Here is a 16,408-nt window from a genome sequence, read left to right as displayed (position 1 = left end):
GAAGTTGTAATTCACTGATAAAGCACACTTTCTTTGAGAATTTGGAAATGAGTATTTAATGTTGATATTCCCTGCTTGATCATTTTTATCTCCAGTGAGCCTCTCAAGGTACTGATTCCGCTTTTCTAGTCTTTTTCTTGAATCTTCCCTCTCATTGATGCTATTTCATATTCATATTCCTTTCATATGTCATATTTTTGTCACTCACCCTCTCATTTTTATACGCTTTTTTACCAAACAAGGGGTTTCCAAACTTTTGTATCTATACCTTCATATGTGCATAATTATTTATTAGAAATTATATACATGACCTACCATATTAATACATTATGAACCATGTCCCTGAAATAGAAATTTTAAAAAGAATGAGAAAAAAATAACAAGAAGTAAACTTTATTTTAAAAATGTCATGGTGTTATGGTTCATGCTACCATTAGCTAGTGTCTCAAACATAATGCATACTTTATAGAGTGTGGAATTATTAACTTAGTATAGGTCCCATGTTTCAAATAGTCTTCTTGATAATTTCCATTTTTTAACTAACTTTTTGTCAGACCCGATTAGACTCATTGTTTTCACTTTGTAATGTGGCTAACCTTGGAATCTGTGCGAGGAGTAAGGGAAGTGACTGTTCTGCCTTGTCTTGTTTGCTTGTGCTTGCATTATTGGTATTCCAGTAATTCACAAATTCTTTGCAGGAGGATTTTGAAACTACAGTCAAATTTATGAGGGTTAGCTAAAAATTAGAAACTCTAATCCCTAAGTCCACTTAGCTAGGTATGTACAAACTTCAGTATGTCACAGTGTGCTAGAATTGAGGGGATAAGTACTTCAGAGTACCTATGCTATATTGCACATGTTATGAGACCTTCTGACTTCTGTACTGAATAAGAGTACTTAATATAGATTGGTGAAGTTTTAAATACTTTCTTGATAAAAATAAATTTCTTGCATACTGTGTCCTGCTTTTGTCATCCACTGGTCTAAAACTTCATATTCAGTTGAAATGTGGATGGATATCTAGTGAATTTTGGAAAATAAAGAGAATTAGTTGAGATCAAGCAGAAGTTGACTTTTTAAAATCTGAATTACACAAATATTTGCATATTTACTTACGTGCCAATAGGTTATTTTGGAAACTCTGAATTTTTTGGTCTCTCCTCCTCCCTGTATTTTCTTACTTTCTCTTTATTTTTGGTATAACTTTTATCCACGCATCATCTTTTATGACTTTATTTTTTGGCTACCTTGCTTTGTTTTTATCTAGCCAAATATAAAACAATTTTCTAATGGCAAACATTTTTGTACAGGTATATTTGGATACATGTAGTATCAAAATAATTCAGGTGTACAAAATGCCTCCATAATTTAAAGAAATATATCCATATATTCTTTCGTTTTGAATTAAATTTTGTTCTGATTCTCTCTGTGTGTTCATTGCTCATAAAGGCATATTATTTGCCTTTGCATAGTATATTTTTTTTAAGAAATAAAGGGATTTTGTAAAAATTTTCTCATATAATCAACAATTTTTACTTTTTAAAAGAAAATCATCACTTTAAGACTCAATAAACACATATAATGTGTATACAAGAGTTTTATTCTTTTCTTTTTTAAAGATTTTATTTATTTATTTGACAGAGAGAGACATGGTGAGAGAGGGAACACAATCAGGGGGAGTGGGGGAGGGGGAAGCAGGCTTCCCGCGGGGCAGGGAGCCCGACTCGATCCCAGGACGCTGGGATCATGACCTGAGCCGAAGGCAGATGCTTAAGGAGTGAGCCACCCAGGCTCCCCCAAGAGCTTTATTCTTAAACTTTGACATACTAAAACTAAATTTGATTCAATTTTTACCTGTAATTTCCATCTTTTTAGTATCTTCCTACTGTAATTTTTGTAGTTTCTATCATGAAGAACTAAGTTTCAGAGTTAAAAATTCAATATGTTATTTCCTTTGGATTTTGCTTACTTTGTTTCATGATATACATATACACACATCTAAAAAAAATTACATTCTGGTATTATTTCCATTACCAGACATTAACTTATCCTTTCCACAGTGTTCTTGGAGGTAGTAAGTATATTGAGAGTTTATTTCTTTTTGTTTACCTAATATTTATACCTAACTTTCTACTAGGGATTTAGGGCAGCTATTTTACGTTGTAATATGCATTTACTACACTGTATTTCTATAAGCCTGCATAATACCAGGATGAGAGACAGACCTGTAACAGACTTGTATATTTACATATTGCCAAATTAAGTCTTCTTATATAGAAAAATCTATCAGGAATGCTCTCTGGCTAATGTTACATAGGATGGACTTTTCAGTATGGTACAAGATTTCTTTGATGTATGTACTTACATACAAATATAGTGTTTGTCAGTTTTATTAAGAATTAAATTTAATATTGCATTGTATGAATAAGAATTATCTAGTGGTATCAGACACTTTCGGATTGAGAAAATTGGACTGATATTAGATGCTATTAGGAATTAATATTGATTACGTAAGGCATAATAATAGTAATGTGGCCATGTAAAGAGCATCTTTTTTTTTTTTAAGAACATCTTTATCTTTTAGAGATATGTACTGAAATATTTAGGGGTGAAATTTCATGATATCTGTAAATTTACTTGATTTACTTTAAAATATTTCAGCCAAAAAGTTGACTGAAGCATATTTAGCAAAATGTTAATAATTATGTAGATGATGGACATATGGGTGTTAATGAGATTCTTTCTACTTTTCTCTTGGTTTGAAAATGTTGATAATAAAATATAAAATCATATATTAAAGGAAGGAAAATTTTGTACAGTTTAACATATCATTTGTTTTTATCTTTAAAGGAGCCCATTCAGACTTCTGGATATATTTGTAACTTTGAGGATTTAGAAATTAAATCTGTTCTTTTGGATGAGATACTGAAGGTAATTCTTAAAAAGCAATTGTATTTCTGTTGCTGGCTTGGCTGGGATTTATTTTTTCACCAGGCAGTGCAGTATCCCTGTTAGGAATATGGATAGACCCTGCTCTGTCACTTACACCACTTTTAGACAGGTTCCTTCACCTTTTTGAGCTTCATTTTCCTTTCTTGTTTACGAGCCTCAATTCTTTGCCTCTATAAAATGGGGATAATAACAGTACCTATCTTCCAGGATTGTTGTTGTATAAGGTAATGCGTAAAAAGCACTCAGCACAGTGCTAAGATCAAGAGCTCAAAAAATGGTAGCTAGTTGTTTGTTGTTGTCATTTTTTTATATTATCAACAGAGGAACTGAAGAAATATTTGACAATTTAGTGTTTTGTAGTTCTAGGATACTTGAGTAACTTTTTTTTTCAGGTGCACTATCCTATTTTTTTTCAGGCTTTATAAAATAATCCATTTCTGATGCCAGATATCTTTTTGAACCTCTACTTTGGCCCTCATTGACCATCTTTTGAGAATTTCTTTCTCTAAGAATATATTGAAAAGAGTTTTACCTTCATTTTATACAAAGCATTTACTTTTTCTGTGTACTTCATCCAGTTTTATGGAATTAGAATAGTAGATTTTTACATTTCTGAAGTTGCAGTTTGTAGCATGTTTTCATGTTTTGGTTTGATGTATAAATTGTAGCCCTTTTATTATGAACCTATTTTTTTTTTCCTTGAGAAATTTCTTGGAGGACTAGAGCAGAAAGAATGCAAAAGGAAAAGGAAGGAATTTACTAAATTTACATTTACCTTTACATAGTACCTTTCATAGAAGGTGTTCATTTGTCATTTGTCATCGTATGTCATTGTTCATTTGTCATTACAACCATGCCTGGTAGGTACTACACAGACCTCATTTTTAGATGAAGAAGGCTCTTAGTGAGTAAAATGTTCATCTGTTCATTGACTCAGGAAATGTTTACTGGCAGTCAGTAAGACACAGTTCCTGGCCTCAAGTAGAGGAGTTGGGGAGATAGACAAGAAATTCAGCAACCAGACAAGGCATGGGGGTGCTGTAGTTCACTTGGCAGATGTATCTCTTCAAAGGTCTGCAGCGAAAGAGCATTGGGTCAGTTCTGAGACTGTGAGTAATGTGAGTAGCACAACCAGGTATTGTGCTAACTGTTTGATCTCATTTAATTCTCACAACTCGAGGAAGTAAGTTTGATTATTATCTTCATTTCTTCAGATGAAAAATGTGAGGCTTGGAGAGATAAACTAGTTTGCCAGTGACACCCAGTTAGCAGTAGGCAGAGACATGATTTGACTCTAAGCCGTCTGGCTTCGAAACTGCTGTGTGTATGTAATTGGTCGCACTGGCAGAAATGGAGAAGGCGAATGGTCATGGGGTAGGTCGGCCCAGGTTATAAGAGGCCTTGTGTGCCTTCTGTGGAGTTTGGACTACGTCCTGGAGTCACTGGGGCGTAAAGCAGGAGAGTGACATGATTGGGTTTCTATCTGGGGAAGATGACCTTGGCTTCCTGGGTGGGCCTGGGAGGGGGTGTATAGCAGGTTTTAGAAAGAGTTGTCACACAGCCAGGGAGCAATGGAATAGGACTGAAGCTTAGGTCTGCTTGAATCCAAACCTCATGCTCTTTCCATACTACTTTCTACCTTGTGCCAGGGATTTCCTGGAGAACTTTTTAGCTTCTGAATGCAGTGGTTTAGTTGCAGGGTGAGGAGGGACACGCGCAGCTCAGTTGTGGGAGCCATTGCTGTTTTCTCTAATTTTCTCGTGTGCTTCACTTTTTCTTTGCTTGGAATATGTAGGATATTGGCGAGTCCATTATAACTTTTCTTTGCCCATTAGCTAGCTCTTTCCTGCAAGGCTGGCCTTCAAAAAAAAATTTTTTTTTTTTTGGAGGGGCCAGCTTGCAAAATTAAGAAAGGGAAAGAGGTGATGAAAACTGGCCCTTTTCCTTTTATTTGCTTGTCTGCTGCCCAGCAGTACCAGGAACAACAGTTTCATTGCCCCTGGCAAGGAAAGAATAGATTAAGGAGTGAGGGGGTAGAGGCCCCTGCACACGTATTTTCTGCTCTGGTGGAATCCACAGCCCTTTGGGCAAGAAGAGAATAGTAGCTCCTGGGAACATGACATTTAAGCTGAGGGAAAATAGGCTGCATAATTGTAAGAGACCCCTTCTTCCACCACTGCCTTTTCCCCATGGGCAGCCTCATAGCCTCAGGAGGAACTTAACTGGTGGGTTGTGGGTGTTTTCCAGAGGCCTTGAAAGACCCACACATTGGAATAGCTTTTCTTCCCATTTTGTTCACAAGGTGAGACAGTTGTGTGTGTGTGTGCACGCGTCTGTTTTACTGTAAAAAAGAAACACGTACTCTAAAGGCAGCCATTTGACTTTCTTTTCATGTTTACTTTTAGAATCCTGAACATCCAAACAAGGATTATATAATTAACTTTGAGATTCGGTCCTTGCGAGATAGTCGAGCACTGATTGAGAAGGTTGGCATTGAAGATGCATCTCAATTCATAGAGGACAATCCACACCCCCGACTTTGGTATTTAAAAATAAAAAGTCTTCCTCAAATGATTGGTGTATGCTTTTTAAAGTTTCAGCTCTATTGTCCCCCACTCTCGTGGTAGCCTTCATGGGAGGGTAGGTGCCCATTCTTGCTCTTCTTTTTAAAATACAGAAATTCATTTCAAATGTGGAAGTACTCAAAATGAGCATAATATTAAGTGAAACATGTATAAATGTGTTTATCGCTTCCCACCAGTTTGACTAGAAACAATAGGTATAGTAATTGAATTCTGGTTCAGACTTGTTTATCAGTAATTGCAATAAGCTTTTCTGTTTCTTTTGTAATACAGGCGCCTACTGGCTGAAGCAGCTCTTCAGAACCTGGACTTGCACACTGCAGAGCAAGCATTTGTACGCTGCAAAGATTACCAAGGCATTAAGTTTGTGAAGCGACTGGGCCACCTGCAGAGTGAGTCCATGAAGCAGGCCGAAGTTGCCGCATACTTCGGCAGGTTTGAAGAGGCCGAAAGAACATATCTTGATATGGACAGAAGGTACAGGCACCCTGGAGTACTTCGGCATTCATGATCTTTTTGTACAGTACTAAGTGTCTCATGCCATTTCTTTAGAAAATAATTTCAGTTTGGATTACCAGCTGGATATTCCACAAGTCCCTTGTTAATGTATGTTTTGTAATTTGGAGGCAGTTTTCTTTGCTGTTGTTACATATATTAATGGCTGGCCGTGAATTGCTTTCATTTGGTAGGGAAAAACCATAAGACTACAGAGACTGGGGGCTTTTATCCTTTATTACACAGCTCAATATTTGGGTTTCCTTTTTTTGTTTAGGCCTTTATTTAACTTTTTGTTGTCAAGGAGCATGAAATACAAATGAACGGTATATAGGGATTGATTTTTATTCCTCTGTTCATTTTAGATTTATATAATATAATGTATGAACCTCATTTCAGCTGTAAACATTATGTCTCATTTTTATTAATATTACTTGTACTTCCAGGAGATCCCTAATACAGCCTAAGCCCTGAAAAGAAAGATAAACCAAATGTGTTTATATGTGTGGTTTTTAAATAAGCCTGATCATGTCTACAAAATTGATGAAAAGAAGTGATTATTATTTAAATCATTATTTTGCTAGGAAAATTGGAATTCTAGGAAAATAAAAGGCAGGAAATTATTTCCTTTTCCCTATTTCAGGTTTTCCCCATTGCCTCTTTCCTGGTTAAGTTTCTAAAATGTTTGGAGAGGTACATTGTCTTTCAGTTCCCTGCTGTGTATTCTAGTTCCCTGGAATTGAACCTACCACGTGGTAGGCAGTTGTTAAATTATTTGTCACATGAATGAATAGATGCTATCGTTTGTAGAGATCTTGCTATTGGCCTTCGGCTGAAATTGGGAGATTGGTTTAGAGTACTCCAGCTCCTGAAAACTGGATCTGGTGATGCAGATGACAGTCTCCTAGAACAAGCCCACAATGCCATCGGAGACTACTTTGCTGATCGACAAAAATGGTAGGTAACCTACATGGACCACCTTCTCCATTCATGCGGCACTTAATGTGGTAGCTGCCTGAGTAACTCCCTATGACACAATGCTGGGGAAATTGAAGACCATCCTCCTGGATCCTAAAAATCAAACAGCTTTAGATTCACAATGGGGAGCAAGAGATCCTTAGATAAGTGTTGTAAAACTTTGGAGTTTTCATACTCACAAAATGTGTGCCTAGCTTCAGACAGCTTTCTACTGTTTAAGACCACAGTGTGCATTTCAAAGATATTATATGATTTACTTCTGAAAAAGGTAAAAAAAAAAAAATTTATATTTGCTTGTTTTATTGTAGATTATTTTCAGAAATCATTGACTTTTATTCTGAAGTTTTCATTTTTTTTTTGTTTTTTTGTTTTTTTTTAGATTTTATTTATTTATTTGACAGGCAGAGATACAGCGAGAGAGGGAACACAAGCAGGGGGAGTGGGAGAGGGAGAAGCAGGCTTCCGACAGAGCAGGGAGCCCGATGTGGGGCTCGATCCCAGGACCCTGGGATCATGACCTGAGCCGAAGGCAGACGCTCAACGACTGAAGTTTTCATTTTGATCAGTATGCTTATTTATTTATGTCAGTGTTTGGAAGTACAACTGTGTATCAGATTACACCAATATTTCTTAAGAATATCCAAAGAATGTTGCAACTAAAATATGCTTCGCAGTCTTTAGATTTTTTTTTCCTCCAATTTATATGCTTCAAAGACATACTGTAACTGAAGGTGGTAACTAGAGTAATACTAGTAATTCTAATGAAGGAACATTTTTGGTGAAAGTGCTTATTTACCAGGAGGTTCACATTAGTTTTAAAAGTTTTTGCTTCTTTTTATATTCTATAGGTTGAATGCCGTACAATATTATGTACAAGGCCGGAACCAGGAACGTCTAGCTGAATGTTATTATATGTTGGAAGATTATGAGGGATTGGAGAATCTTGCCAATTCACTTCCAGAAAACCACAAGTTGCTTCCAGTGGGTATTACAAATTTTAGGTTTTAGAGTTGTTAGGTTATTTTATAAGGTTTTCATGTTACGGTCAGGAAATATTTCTCTGCCACAAAGAAAATTTAAAATGAATCTATAATCTTATAGTTTCTTAGATGTCAAATGATACTTTTAATTGTTAAAACAATATGTCAATATTACAGAATGCTTGAAAATGGAGGGAAAATTAGTCATATTGCCACTACTTTTAACATGTTCACAATCTACTGTAGTCTTATCAGTTTTATAAAATTGCTTTTAAAGTTAGCTGAACACATGAAGTATTTCCAGCTAAAATGATATCTTATCAGAGATTTGCTTCAAAATGATCCGAGCTTGGTCTGGGGATTAGTGTATATGTATGTATTTGAAATTTGCTATAACAAAAGGTAAAAAAGATAGCTTGACTTTTATTAGGTTGTATTAACAATAAAGTATTTAATGTTAAAAAAAGAGAAACAAAACGAGTTTTCTGGAACTTTGTTTTGAATGTTCTTTTTAAGTGTATTAATTGTTGAATGATGTTAATGAATTTATATTTTATTTGTTTTATCTAAAATGTAAGTAACAGTTGTAAAATACCTGTGGAGTTAGCATCTCTCAACTGCATGGTCTGGACATATATCAGTTGTGAGTTCTACCATAAAAATTTTGTCAATTAATAGATGAATGAATAGTAGAATTTTGAGAATTCGGTTTTCTCTATTGAATCAGAGCAGTTATCCCTGTAATAATGATATTTTCACGTAGCTTTATTTTCAGTCCTGTGCTTTCTTTGAGCAGGAGAGAAAGTGAAATTACTTATAACCCTGGGTATTAGGACAGTGTATCCTACATTAATGTCATCTATTAGGTGTGTCTGATGATGCAGAAAAGAATGTTGCTATAGAATATCCAGAAAAGTATTATTACTGAGTAAATACTAAGTAATTATAGCTATAATAATAATTACATAATTAAAATGATTAAAAAGTTTTAGTAGTGAAGATTTTAAATCAAGTGTTTGGAGGAGCTTTTTAATAATATGGTAAAATATGGGAAAATTTTATTTTTTTTAGTATTGCAAACTTTAAATCAAGTTTTTGGAGGAGTTTTTAATAATATGGTAAAATGTACATACTATTTAGGTGGGAATTTCAGGGTGCAGAACTATATATAATATCACAATACATACAGCAACTCACATATACATATAGATTCATAGGACAAAGATGTTAGGAAATTACATCACATCATTGAGATAGATTTCCTATGGGTAGTGAGATTATGAGTAACTTTATATTTTTGTGCTAGAAAACTTTTTTTTCCCACCATGAGAATGTGTTACTATTTTCTAACCAGAGAAATACAAATATTACTTTTAAAAAGATAGTTGGGTCCAAAATGTACTTTTATGATTTTCCCCAAATACTTTAGAAATGAGGGTGGGGAGAGAAAAACTCTGGCCAAGTAGATACTCAGAAAGAAAAAGAAAATTGATTTTCTGAAAATGGAGAGTAAGCCCGATGGGTATGGTTGGGTTTTGTTGTGATCTCCCTCCTCACCACCACCCTGCAAGGGAGCTCTGTTTTGGATCTAGCTTCCCGCACTAACAAACGTCTGGCTTGTCTGGGGCATTTCTTTAGAGAGGTATGTGAGAGCTCCGTGAATGTGAGATTCCGCTGAAGCCTCTAACGATGACCGTTGATTATACCAACGGTTGCCCTAAATGGTTTTTTCACACACTGCTATGGAGTTCGTTTCAGAACTTGACATTTCTGGAAAGTTGCTACTGTACTGGGAGGAGAAAAGAGTGCAGTATGTTCAGGACCTGGTTAAAAGTCAAATCTGCGGCGTGAGCCAGCGAAACTCTGGTTTTATAGAAAATGATGCCATAGCATCCTTTCTGGTTTGTAGCCACTGTCCCTGTGTATGTTTCAACGAAAAATGACTGTAACCACTAGTAAATTTAATATTCATATGTCCCTATGGAGTTTTGTAAATGAAAATATAAGTGATTTCCTTGGTCTGTGAAATCTGAGAGTAATGTTCTGTCTTTACAGGAAATAGCACAGATGTTTGTGAGGGTTGGAATGTGTGAACAAGCAGTGACTGCATTTTTGAAATGTAATCAGCCAAAGGCAGCAGTAGATACCTGTGTACATCTCAACCAAGTAAGGAACTGAAAACTAAAGTCGCTCGTCATCCTTCTAGGCTGTCGCCAGTGTAGGGTTGAGGCAAATTTCGTGAAAGGAGCTAGATAACTCTCTTACTTTGCTGAGGACCTAGAAAATGTTGGGGTTTGCACTTACCTCTTAAAGTACTACCATTGAGGGTGATCCGCTCATAACTAACTCAATATGGGGACAAACCCTGTGCTTTTAGTCTGGCAAGTTTTTGTCTGGAAGTAATTTCATAATCTTCTGTATTTTATTAGGGTTTTGTTTCCAAAGAAGGACTAGTTAATGGTCATTGCAAGAGGAAGGAATTGAGTTACCTTATCAATATTTATTTTGGCAAATCTATTTTCCTGTCTCTTTATAGAAAACATATATTTGATATTTTTAAGAGCTGGAATTTAACTAAAATTAAAGTACGGAATCGTAGAAATTGCTGAATATCAGTGTATTCCTTTAAGTATTGAAGTATTTTATAAAGCTCCACTTGCTTTTTAAAAATAACTTTTGTAAATGTTAAATCTGATCGGACATTTTCTTAACTGAAATTGCATATTTTGTTTTACTATAAGCAAATGTAGCTTTTTCCCACTCCTTGCTGGTGCAAAATTGAATTATAATATTGTGATTATAAACTTTGAAGTTTTCCTTTTCCAATGTATTTCCTAAGCAAATCAGTCTTACATCATTTATCATTTTGACACATGTTTAACTTATAGAACTTAAAATTGCTCTGATTTTAGTTAAATTTATTTTAAAAAACATAGACCGGTTTTTTAATTTTGATGTATCATTATTTATTACTATAAACTTAAAGCTTTATTATATGAAATTTATGACATCTGTGACTATAAATGCTTGGGTAACTGAATGGTATATTTTTCCCCCTAGTGGAACAAAGCTGTTGAACTGGCTAAAAATCATAGTATGAAAGAAATCGGATCCCTGTTAGCGAGGTATGCATCTCATTTATTGGAAAAGAATAAAACTCTTGATGCCATAGAACTCTATCGGAAAGCAAATTACTTTTATGAAGCTGCTAAACTGATGTTTAAGGTAATGTAATAATCTTGGTGAGTATTTGATATGTTCTAGGTACCAATGTTTTCTTTATATTAAAGAACACATTTTCCATTTTCTTTGAAAGCAAATACTTATTATAGCAAAATCCCTCTGGTTTTATTACTACTATAACTACGTGTTATCTTAGTACCTTTTACCAAAAAGGCTATTTATTAGTGTTAGCACCTTATTGATACCTAAACAACTGAATATTAATACTGAAGTTAACAAAGAATCATAGAATTTTCAGGGACCATAAAGTACAAATTCCCTTACAAATTCAATCCTATTGATAATAGAATTTTGAGTTCTTTTAAATGTACACATTTTAAAGACATTACATTTTTTCATAATATGCATTTGGAGGGAAGATGACTAATATATGGTATTAATGTATGCAAAATTTACATCCTATTCTATTTTTTCCCATTTGACTTAATGGAAAAGGGAAAACTCCCCGCAGTCTTCTAAATAAATCTTTATTTCTGAAGGCTGTACCATGTTAAAGTCCTGTTATTTCAGTATATTTGAAACATCATTTTAAAAATCTCCTTATGGAAAATGCTACCCCTTCCATGAAAACTTTCTTCATTGTGACTTACGAGCATTTGTTATTTTCGGAGATTGTTAGGAGTTGTAACTCCATGGCTAAATGCTAAGGAAAGAATGGAGTCCTTATAAGCTAAAGAAAAGAAAATTTTTTAATTGTTATGTTAATCACCATACATTGCATCATTAGTTCTTGATGTAGTGTTCCATGATTCATTGTTTATGCATAACACCCAGTGCTCCATGCAGTACGTGCCCTCTTTAATACCCATCACCAGGCTAACCCATCCCCCCACCCCCTCCCCTCTAGAACCCTCAGTTTGTTTCTCAGAGTCCATCGTCTCTCATGGTTCATCTCCCCCTCTGATTTTCCCCCCTTCATTCTTCCCTTCCTGCTATCTTCTTCTTTTTTTTTTTTTTTAACATATATTGTATTATTTGCTTCAGAGGTACAGGTCTGTGATTCAACAGTCTTACACATTTCACAGCGCTCACCATAGCATATACCCTCCCCAGTGTCCATCACCCAGCCACCCCATCCCTCCCGCAGACCACTCGAGCAACCCTCGGTTTGTTTCCTGAGATTAAGAATTCCTCATATCAGTGAGGTCATAATGATACATGTAAGAAAATGGGTTTTAAAATATTTATTATAAATGGGTGGTATTTATGTTCCAGCCTACTGGTTTTCTCTTTTTATTAAAGATCAAATTTCAGAAATGATTGTACAAACATAATTTGATTAAGGAATGTCTTCCCATATTCTTTAAATGTTTAAAGATTGCAGATGAAGAGGCAAAGAAAAGAACCAAACCTTTACGTGTCAAGAAGTTGTATGTCCTATCAGCTTTACTCATAGAGCAATACCATGAACAAATGAAAAATGCTCAAAGAGGAAAAGTTAAAGGAAAGAGCTCAGAGGTAAGGTAGAACATTACAGAACATGAAATCAACTCATGTGTTTAAGAAAAAAAACAAAACAAAACTATCAAACTTCTCTTTATGGACAGGCCATAAATGAGAGGAGAAGAAGGACTGACTTGGAATTAATACTCAAATTTAGAAATTTCTACTTATGAATATTGACAATTTTTTCTGCAAGACTAATCTGTAGCCTTTGCTTTCTAACCAGTGCATTTTAGAAACTTTCCTAGAATATATTATTTTATGTGTAAATTAATTTCTTATTAACTTAAAGTTTATTTGACCACACCATGGGTCACGGTGTATTGTGTGTCAGATCACCACTAGGTACACTTTAGTAATTTTATTTGTCAGTTATACCTCAGTAAAACTGAAAGAAATTTTTTATTATACTGGCTTAAAAAAATACAAATTCTAATGGAGAAATTAAATCTGTAATGAGTTTTGTCATGATAAAATTTGCTTACTTGGATATTTTAATGTATAACCATTCAGAAACTATCTTTATTGGAATGACTGTCATGGTTGTGCTGACAGAAAACGCGGGTCTGCTTGACTCATAGGCCACTTCTGCTTTGGCTGGTTTGCTGGAAGAGGAAGTTCTGTCTACAACTAGTCGCTTCACAGATAATGCTTGGAGAGGGGCTGAGGCTTACCACTTCTTTATACTTGCACAGAGGCAGCTCTATGAGGGATATGTTGACACTGCACTGAAGACAGGTGGGCATATGACCTAATGTATAGAATATGTCTAAAAACGGTCAGTTGAATATGAAGGGCCAGCTCCCTCAGTTTGCCCATATATTAATTTCAATAACACTTTTATCTATGGGTTTATTTTCATGTTTGAGATTTGCTATCTGTAATTTGCTTTGTGCATTCCCCTTTTTGAAGCACTTTTAATTTTTTTAATACATAGAAACTAATACGTATGGTTCACATTAAAATCAGAAGTTTGAGGTAAGCAAAAAAGACCATCTATAGCATTCACTATTTTATTCATTCAAAGTTAAACACCTAATAGCCCAGTCCATATGCTTTTGAATATATATATATATAAATTTGTTTTTTTTTATATCAGGAGTATAACAGGCCATACTTTTATGTCCTTTTTGAAAAACATTGATAGGTTGTAAGATATTTCCATATTAATAGCTTTCCATAGCTTTTGTTTTTTATTAAAATGACACTGATGTAAAAAAAATGACATATAACAATTTAAGTCAAAGCAGAAAAAAACAAAGGAAAAGGTAAAATAATCTAATAACTTGTAAAATAATCTTATAACTCAGAAGTAATGATTGCTAACGTTTAGGTGAACTTCCTTTTAGACATTTCTCCATGCCTATAAAATTGTAGATAGTTTTCCTTAAAATAATATCATACATGTTGTTCAGGAGCTTGCTTTATACCCTGTGGTGTATATTGCAGTCATGTTTCCACGTTGACGAACATAGATCTGTGTTATCATTTGTATTAGCAAGGGGACTGTAAAGTTTTTTTCTAATTGGTTATTAGTTATACACAAGAACCATTTTTGTTTTTGTATGTTTATAACTGACCTTCATTTAATTTAACTGATTACTATGTGGTATAAATGATGCAATTATGTTTAAAATGGTTGGATTTTATATAACTTATACCCAATTTCTAGACTTATAAGGCAAATTAGAACTTTAACTTGAGAGTTTTCACCTGCTGGGTGAAGAAATCCATATACAGTCTATTAATTCCGCAGTACATTTTAAAACTTTTTTTTTTTAAGATTTTATTTATTTGAGAGAGAGAGAATGAGAGATAGAGAGCACGAGAGGGAAGAGGGTCAGAGGGCAGAAGCAGGCTTCCCGTTGAGCAGGGAGCCCGATGTGGGACTCGATCCCGGGACTCCAGGATCATGACCTGAGCCGAAAGCAGTCGCTTAACCAACTGAGCCACCCAGGCGCCCCTCCGCAGTACATTTTACAGAAAGATCGTATCTCTAGTATAGAAAAGGTGAAAATAAGATATGGCAGCTGTCAAAATAAATTTTCTGAACTGACAACTTAGAGGCTCATTGTGACTTCTTTTTTCTCAAAGTTCTGTCGTTTCGGTAAGACAAACAAAAAAAAACTGTTCAAAGAAACGCAAAGAAAAAAACATGATTTCATGCTGCTTTGCTTTTTTTACCAAAAGGAAACATGATGTTATCTTGAAAATTATGACTAACAGTATAATATTAGTTTACTTTTCTGGAAGGCCACAGAAATTTCTAATATATTGATATGAAAAAAAGGTGTTTCGACAACAATTTTTATTTTTTTGTCTGTGTGTGTACTTCTAACTGGCCCAGCATGCTCATCATTTGGTGGTGGTGGTTTTTGTGGCACCTGAGCTGTTGGCTAGCGTTACAGAACTGTGAGGTCATATAACTTACTTCCTTCTACCAGCGCTTCGATCGCCCGCCATTGTTGTTTTTTTTTTTGAAGTTTATAAAAAGTTCATGTAGGTTAAACTAAAGCAGCTTAACAGAGATTCTTTGCCAGGCATGATCGTGATATTATGATTACTTCCAAAATCTAAATGGTCCTCCTTTTCCTAGCTCTTCACCTGAGAGACTATGAAGACATTATCCCTGCCGTTGAGATCTACTCTCTGGTAGCCCTCTGCGCATGTGCCAGCAGAGCTTTTGGTACTTGTTCAAAAGCTTTTATTAAACTTGAATCTTTAGAGACCCTCAGTTCAGAGCAACAACAGCAATATGAAGATCTTGCTTTAGAAATCTTCACGAAACATACTCCAAAAGATAACAGAAAATCTGAATTGGACAGCCTTCTTGAAGGGTAGGCTGACTGTAATTAATATTTATTAGAAGCTGGGATTTCTGTAAGCGTAATAGCGTGATATAGTAATTTAAGCATGAAATTCTGAAGTGATTCACCTTGAGATTATACCCTATTTTATATTTAGTCTTGTAAGTGTTATTAGTGCTTTATTTTCTCATTGTAAGAGAAGTTTTTAATTGAAACTTGCCTGGGGATGTTTTTCATCCCTTAATTTTTTAAGCGTAATAAATGGTTTAAGGAATTAGAAATTTTAAACTGTAATTCACCGTTTTTCTTCTTGTTTTTACAGAGGGGAAGGGAAACTGCCAACGTGTGTCGCCACGGGAAGCCTGATCACTGAATATCAATTTTGGATGTGCAGCGTGTGCAAGCACTGTGTCCTGGCGCAGGAAATAAGTAACTACAACTTCTGTCCCCTATGCCATAGTTCAGTGGGGTAAAGAAATGGCAAATTGCGTAAACTGTAAAATATATGTAGCAAATACACATAGCTATGACCGTATATATAATAAGACTGGAAGATTTCATATTTTATGTGAAAATCAGCGTTATTTCATAGTTGTATTGTTACACAAAATTATATGTATACATAATACATATCTGTATATATATAATACAGATGTTACATATACATAATATATATAATTTTGTGTAAATATACTACTATGAAATAATATTGATTTTCATATAAAACATATGGAAATCAACCTTATTTCCTGTCTTTCTATCTGTTATGATTACATGGTACTATGAAAATATTCCAAATAAGAAATTTTTCTCACAGTTTCAAGGTTACTAATTCATCAAAAACCTTGGCAGGGGTGGGTGGGGGAAGCACGGGAGTGGGGCAAAGTTCAATTTAGGGAATTGACATAACCTGTGTTAGAAGGAGATT

The 16,408-nt window shown here is 34.7% G+C and overlaps 1 protein-coding gene across 2 annotated transcripts in view; it reads left to right on the top strand.

Moving 5' to 3' along the window:
- Positions 1-16,078, top strand: part of WDR35 (WD repeat domain 35) — a 56,369-nt gene extending 40,291 nt beyond the window's left edge. The window contains exons 17-27 of one of the 2 annotated variants that reach the window (XM_028099285.2): positions 2,851-2,931; positions 5,358-5,494; positions 5,808-6,011; positions 6,840-6,986; positions 7,856-7,988; positions 10,043-10,153; positions 11,048-11,212; positions 12,548-12,688; positions 13,255-13,411; positions 15,270-15,510; positions 15,803-16,078. In XM_028099285.2, coding sequence (XP_027955086.2) covers positions 2,851-2,931; positions 5,358-5,494; positions 5,808-6,011; positions 6,840-6,986; positions 7,856-7,988; positions 10,043-10,153; positions 11,048-11,212; positions 12,548-12,688; positions 13,255-13,411; positions 15,270-15,510; positions 15,803-15,953 — 1,668 coding nt within the window. In that variant the 3' untranslated portion in view covers positions 15,954-16,078. The remainder of the gene's footprint in view (positions 1-2,850; positions 2,932-5,357; positions 5,495-5,807; positions 6,012-6,839; positions 6,987-7,855; positions 7,989-10,042; positions 10,154-11,047; positions 11,213-12,547; positions 12,689-13,254; positions 13,412-15,269; positions 15,511-15,802) is intronic. The other variant, XM_028099286.2, reaches the window with a different exon arrangement.
- The last annotated feature ends 330 nt before the right edge of the window (positions 16,079-16,408 follow it).

This window comes from Eumetopias jubatus, unplaced genomic scaffold (assembly GCF_037043125.1).
Source record: "Eumetopias jubatus isolate StellerSeaLion01/CBP00866 unplaced genomic scaffold, mEumJub1_p1.0 scaffold_9, whole genome shotgun sequence".
Classification (NCBI taxonomy): domain Eukaryota; kingdom Metazoa; phylum Chordata; class Mammalia; order Carnivora; family Otariidae; genus Eumetopias; species Eumetopias jubatus.
The sequence above is the reverse complement of the archived record's forward strand: the minus strand, read 5'-3'. Positions and strand labels throughout refer to the sequence as shown.